The sequence below is a fragment of the Aplysia californica genome, unplaced genomic scaffold (genome assembly GCF_000002075.1).
Source record: "Aplysia californica isolate F4 #8 unplaced genomic scaffold, AplCal3.0 scaffold00872, whole genome shotgun sequence".
NCBI lineage: Eukaryota > Metazoa > Mollusca > Gastropoda > Aplysiida > Aplysiidae > Aplysia > Aplysia californica.
The window spans coordinates 251,313-258,597 of record NW_004798142.1 but is presented as its reverse complement, the minus strand read 5'-3'; the positions used below and the strand labels follow the sequence as shown (position 1 = coordinate 258,597).

Below are 7,285 nucleotides of genomic sequence, written 5' to 3'. Positions count from 1 at the left end.
GTGTGTGTGTGTGTGTGTGTGGTTTATATGGAATGCACGCTGCCAATCGAATTCATTTGACCAAGTCGGGGCCAGATAGATTTTGCTTTATGGATGGGGCGAAAGCTGCCAGTGTTTGCAGACTTTACGACTGAATTCGACTTAGGTTGACTGCGACCTTAAAAATCAAACGCGTTTGTTTTTCGAGGTTGCGTGTCGACTCGTCTGTATTGTGTCAAAAGGATAGATTTTGCGGCCTCCCCCCTTTTTGAAAGCGAACATGGCTGTCCCTGACACAATTCAGTAGATTCCGACTAGCAGTGTGCACAGGGTGTTTGTGGTCGTGTGTTGTGTTTTCCGATTGGTAGTGTGCACAGTATGGTGTTAATGGTTGTGTGTTGTGTATTCCGATCTTTCAGCCACACCCCTGATCTTCTCGGACAAGGGCGAAAAATCTCGGAGGGCCCGAGTGCAAGTTGTGCCTGTTTAAGCTAGATCCCTTGGTGGTCTAAAAACTGATAAGAGTAGGCTTCGGCCGCCATCCGGGCAAAATTGAAAAAATTTCCTAAAAACTGAAAAAGTGTCCCGCGCGCTCATATGACCTTATGCAGTTGCGAGCGCCGTAAAACACTTACCCCAAAATAATTTTAAAATACTATAATATTATTTTTGTTGCTGTTGTTGGTTGTGTTATTGCTATTACGGTACTGTTATCATTAATATCACTACAAATTGTCATCACTATAAACGCGACAAAGCTCATCCTCTTCCCAATTACCACGAAATGAAAATCATTAACGAAACATCCAAACTGACCTCTAAAGTGGCGGAAGTGTACGGGAGAGTTTGGCCATCTTTGGTCCACGTGTAGGTAGCACCAGTCACACTGGCAGTAGATGCACAGATCAGAATGTAACGTCCGCCCAGGTTCATGGCTGTGGTGACGTCAGACACAACTGTAGGAGCGCTGGAGGCGACTGAAAGAGCTGAGAGTGAAAGTGAAAGAAGAAAACATCATCGTCAAAAAGTGCCAGATCTGGAACAGACATCGACGATCGTGGTTGTCCACCATTCATTTAAATTTGTCCACTCAGACCGACTAAAAAAAACAAAAAAACAAACAATACGAAACAAAACATAATGTGTTGCAAGTGCTGTAAAACTCTTCGTAAAACTAAATTAAACGACGTACCGTACCTCTGTTGCAAGTGCTGTAAAACTCTTACTAAAAGATCTTACTAAAGCTAAACTATATGACTTATCTGTGTTGCAAGAGCCGTAAAACTCGAACTGAAACTTAACTATGAAAGTCTCACAAAAACTAAACTATAAAACTCTTGCTAAAACTAAAATATGTTACCTATCTGTGTTGCAAGTGCCGTAAAACTCTTACTAAAATTAAACTATATTACCTGTCTGTGTCGCAAGTACCGTAAAACTCTTAACTAAAACTAACCTAAACTGTAATACCTATCTGGGTTGCAAGCGCCGTAAAAGTCTTATTAAAATTAAATTATAATTATGACCTATCTGTATTGCTAGTACCGTAAAACTCTTAACTAAAGCCAACCCAAACTGTAATACCTATCTGTGTTGCAAGTACCGTATATGTCTTACTAAAACTAAATTATAATTAATATGTATATGACCTATCTGTGTTGCAAGTGCTGTAAAACTCTCACTAGGACTAAACCATATGACCTATCTGTGTTGCAAGTGCAGTAAAACTCTTACTAAAACTAAATTATATGACATATTATCTGTGTTGAAAGTGCTGTAAAACTCTCTTAAGAATTAAAGACGTGCCGTGCTACTTACCGCAACCGTTCTGTTGAAGCTCTGCACCAGGAGAACACTCACAGCGGCCAGCGAGACAGTTACCAGTGTACTCTTCTCCACTGCACGTTGCGGTGAAAAGAGCAGCCTTACAGGCCTTACCCTTAGCTGTGAACAAACCGAAAAAACCATCCATCATCATCCAGTAGTGCCAAATCTGCGGCGACAGACATCGGCGATCATGTTTCTCCATTCATTCTTTTGTTCGGATGCTCTTAAAAAAAGCTACGTTTCCTTGATTTTCCCCCGTTACCCATTTGTTTAGGTTCTCCTAAGTTGGTTGCTCTGGGCCTACCCCTGCCTCGTTTGCCTTCAGTTTTGCCATTGAGAGCTAGATGTTCATGACCTTTATGTCTATTCAGGTGTTCGAAAAAACTGCATTTGCCGTTTTCTGCTTGTTTTTAACAGTGAGCGTCCCACGTAGGCTTCATCAAGCACTACCTCGTTTGAAAATGATAATAAAAGAATATCAGTAAATTACACGTTAATGATCGCTTTGGGGAAAATTTGCAAGATAAAATGAGCAAGTAAATTGCTGTCAAAGTTGGGTGTCTTACAAAGCTTGAGAGTCCTCGGAGGCTGCAAAAAAATAAATTTGTGTCTTAAATTAATGTTTTTCAGTAAAAGAAAATCCACATACAAAAGTACCTTTTAATGAGCCTAAAAGATGTTGAGACAACACCCCAACCTCACTTCCCCCCCCCAAAAAAAACCCCCCAAAAAAAACAATTCTACAAAACTTCAAATCGGGCAGGAAGATGCCATTTCTTTGAATACATTATTTTGATGCCCTCCTGATTTTACAACGATGCCTCACATAACCGAAAGCAGACCAAAGGCCAAGTTGTGGCAAAATGGGAACTCTCGGCCTACGGCATAATTATTCACCAGAAACGCAAATTTGCATATTATGTCATAGTGACAGTGTTGCAGTTTGCAATATATACTTTTCAGATAAAGGAAACTGAATTGTAAAATGTGTATCATGTAAAAGGAAGTTACACTTCTTTTTAAGTGTTCCAAAGCAATGCGTCTACGAGCGTTGTTGAAAGCGACAGACCAGAATGCGTGTCCTAATAATGTGAGGCAGGATGATGAAATCAGGCTCTCGTCAAAATAATTAAAGTGAAGAAAACTGGCATTTTCCCGCAGGCTTGTGAATTTTTATCTAATTTTTTTTTTTACTGTTTTAGCTCAGCACTTTTTATGTCCGTTAAAAAACACACGTCTGTGTGGATTTTACTGGAAAAACATTGGTTAAAAGCACAGACATTGCAAATTTTCAGTTTACATGGACTCTCAAGCAAGCTAAGGAAATAAATAATTTTTAGCAGCCATTTTCTCACAAATTTTACTTATGAAACCAGGTAACCCCCATCTCCTTCATTCGCATTTATCTTGACATGTTTTTAAGATAGACGGGTATTTTTACATCAAAAGCAAGACAAATGAACGAGCTTTAAGATGATAAAAAAAACCAATAATTCTGCTCGCCCAAAAATTGACGAGAGCCTGTTTCCGCCGCGTCGAGACAATTATAACTTCAACAACAGGCATTCATATTATTATACTCGAACCTTCTCTAAAGGCCACATCACTACCTTTGTATTATAAAGTTCTAACTGACATTTTTTCCGTTTCAGTCACAATGACCTTGAGGTCAGGTACCAAATGTTCTATCTGCTCTTTCAAATCGTAAGATTATTCGGAGTCGTTATTCAAAGAACTCCCTTCGATAAAGCTTGACGTGTTGTGAAACTCAAAAATTTCAACGTGAAATTTTTCAAAACTTGGTAGTGTGCAGACAGAACTGTGTAATTCTGAGGTAGCGATATGTCCAGGTAAGTTTAGTCTTCTATACAAATCTGTCCCCTTGGTTTTATGCACCCCGCAAAATTTAGCAAAATATGATCATTTTTGCAAAATTTCTGATTATTTTCCTTTATCATTCTTTGTTAAAATTAACAGAATCGAACAATTTCACATTTTTGGTCTCAGTTTGCATAATTTCAAAATTTGCATAAAAACGACAGGGACAGACAAATGACCACTTCCCATTTCCTCCCTGTACACATGTGCTTTTTATTTATTATAAAGACACTGTCCAAGTTGTTAACCTGTCTAAGACAATCACTTTTTTTCCACAATAGGCGGTCGTCTCGGACAATTTCGACTGTACTATGACCTGGTTTCTGTGTAGATGGTCCTTGCTGAGACAATAGCAGACTTATTAAGTGTCAGATGTGGCAGTACACAGTATATTAGAAGCTGCGGATGACACGCGCTAAAGCACAAACAAAAGTTATACCTCCTGGTGTGTCCACTTCAAAAGGGTTCTTGGCCTCTAAGGTCTTGCCATTCACTGTTACAGAGCAAGAATATTTTCCGGCATCTTTCGCAGCCATCGAGGGAATCTGGATGGTGAGAATCATAATGTAGGTCAGCTGTTCAGATGTATACGCCCAAAATCCCCCCCCCCCCCCCATCCCCCTTTCCAGGGTGGTGCTACTAACTGAAGTGTCTTTTGGCCATTCCCAAAGGGGGAATATTAACATGTTCGTATGCACAGTAGAATTGTTTATGGACTGATTTATCAAAGTCATGCTCATACTGTGCCAGAACAAAATAGGGGGAAGTGCTGCTTTTTCTGTCCTCATCCTTACTATCGTCATTTTCCTCTACTACTTTTATATGTTTGTCACTCTCTTGAGAACTGCTTTTTCCGGGGTGCCTTGATAGTCGAAGCAGACTTTGTGCTGTGGAGACTAGAGAGGTGAGCAGAGTAAGCCTGATTCCCCCGTCTGGACTTCTCCGTTGACGTAATATACCCTTTGACGCTCATATGACCTTATGCAGTTGCGAGCCGTAAAACCTGACTAAAACAAGCTCAAAATTTTGATTATTTTTCCTTTTAAATTTTAGTGTCTTGATCTGTACGTGGCATCGGCTGCATGTGTTCACGAAATGTTATTTCGAAATTTTAATTTTTTTTTTTTTTAAAGCAAGGAATAACACGTTTTTTAAAAAACGTTTTAGTAAGGTTTTACACCGCTCGCAACTGCATAAGCTCCTACGAGAACATGTTATATCACCCCTTTGGGAATGGCTTAAAGACACTTCAGTCAGTAGCAATTCCCTGGGGGGGGGGGGGGGGGGAGGGGAGGATACGTAACGTAAAGTACAATTGTCAACAACAACAAAAAAGAAAAAGAGAAGAAAAGAAAAGAAAAGTAAAACAACCCCCCCCCCCCCCCCCTTTCGGAAAAAGGAAGTTTTTTTTTCTTTTCTAGAAACGCTTTACTTTCTGTACTTAGTGCATTTGAAAACTTTGCCACCAATCAAGTTTGTCAAAGAAATACACCCAAAAGTAAAAGAATATCACCCAAAAGTAAAAAAATACACCCAAAAGTAAAAGAATATCACCCAAAATGACTAAATATCCTCCGGGGTATACATCATTTTTTTAAAAACCACCAAAAAAACCCCCCACAACAAACATTGACTTTTTAAAAATAAAATGCAAAACTGAGTACTCTGACAAATAAGCAGTGTTACATAATTTTTGCCCTTAACCCCTTCGTTGCTGAGACGTATCCACCAACATTAGCACAGACAAGATAAAAATGTTCATTCAAGAGAGACAATGCCTTACTATATTTCCCATTAGTTAAATAAAACTGAACTTCACAGTTATGATCACATGTACATCTCCTTATACTTCCCCGTAAACTGGTAAACAAATTATGGGAAGAGAACCAGTTTTTGGAGAATGAAAACCAGTACGTCTATACAGCAGTGAAGAGGTTAACATCGATTAAAGAACATAGGCTCTGAGCACTTTGGACAAATTTTTTAAAAAATCACTATAGGGGCTCTCGTGACCTAGAAGTTACAGTGTCCACCTCTCATTCAATAGGTCCCGGGTTCGAATCCAGGTAGCGACGGAAAATGTTTTTCTCTAAAATGTTCTCTTTAGCTGCTCTCTAACAGTGTTCTGTCGTCTGCTTTCGGCTCCGCTTTCTGACAGCCACCCCCTCCTTTGCCCCCTCCTCTGGGTTCCTGACTCTTTCTGCAGCCTTTCTACTGCTACTTCTTGATTTCTTTTTACTGCTGTCTTTCCGCCACACCCCTGATCTTTTGTTACGAAAGATCTACACCTAGCCTTCTCGGGCAAGGACGAAAAATCTCGTAGGTCCCGTGTGCACGTTGCGCATGTTAAAGACCCATTGGTTGTCCAAAATCAATAAGAGTAGGATTCGGCCGCCACCCGGGCAAAATTCAAAATTTCCTACCAACGGAAAATGCTTGATGTGTCCCGTGCGCTCATATATATGACCTTACGCAGTTCTGAGCGCCGTAAAACACTTACCAAAAACAAAACAAACGAACAAACGAACAAACAAAAACTCACAACATAGTTGTTGGAAGTGGATGGGAGGACGACGCCATCTTTGGTCCACTTGTAAGTAACAGCAGTCTCGCCGAAGTTGGAGTGACATTCTAGCGTGTATCTTCCTCCAAGGTTCAGAGGTCTAGCGTCATAACTAACGTATGGAGGAGTTGAAAGATCTGATGAGGAGAGAAGGATAAACCCCAAACATTGACTTGTTTTATAAAATGCAAAACTGCGTACTCGGACAATTAAGTACGGTGACATTTATTGCCCTTAACATCGATTAAAGAACACAGGCTCTGAGCACTCTGGACAGATTTAAAAAACAAAAAAGCTCACTACGAGATCAGCGGTTACAGTGTCCACCTGTCTTGCTACGTCATCAGAGCTGTCCCCGTGGTTTTATGCACCCCTCATAGTTTAACCAAATTTGATAATTTTTTGCAGAATTTCTGATTATTTTCCTTTATCATTCTTTGTTAAAATTAACAGAAAAGCAAAATTTCACATTTTTGGGCTGAGTTTGCAGAGTTTTTCTTGCATAAAACGACGGGGACAGTCAGAGCAAAAGTTTCAAACTCACGGCTCGCGGACTTATTCAGGCCAGCAGGACGATACTTTCTGGCCCCTACGTAACACAAAAGTGTAGTGGTTGAGCGGCCTGCTCATTCTGCCCAAAACGTACCTATGTTTTTGCCGAGGTGTTGCCCTGGATTTGTATCATAGTGTCTTTCGTTAACTCAGCTGGTATCATTCTAGACTACAGTGCAAATGGCCTTGGTTCGATCTCCAAACTGGGTGTACTTCAATGCAGGTCAAATTGTAGCGTTTTCAAAGTTCTACATCTAACCCGTTTGGCTCTGTGCTGTTGAGACGGACGTTGAATTCGGAGGTCCCATCTTATAAATAACCTAATAGTGTCGATAGGGCCTTTAAACCCATACACTCTATTCATTTCTTCTTTTTCTTCTTCTTCTTCTTTTTCTTCTTCTTCTTCTTCTTCTTCTTCTTCTTTTTCTTCTTCTTCTTCTTCTTCTTCTTCTTCTTTTTCTTCTTCTTCTTCTTCTTCTTCTTCTT

At 40.0% G+C, this 7,285-nt stretch overlaps 1 protein-coding gene across 1 annotated transcript in view; it reads right to left on the bottom strand.

The window, feature by feature from the left end:
- The window catches only part of LOC101855448, a gene marked incomplete at its 5' end in the record, with an annotated part of 16,770 nt that overhangs the window by 2,791 nt on the left and 6,694 nt on the right, over positions 1-7,285 (bottom strand). The window contains 4 exon segments of the mRNA XM_005110302.3: positions 796-965; positions 1,798-1,923; positions 4,124-4,229; positions 6,227-6,384. Of these exon segments, the coding sequence (XP_005110359.2) occupies positions 796-965; positions 1,798-1,923; positions 4,124-4,229; positions 6,227-6,384 (560 nt within the window).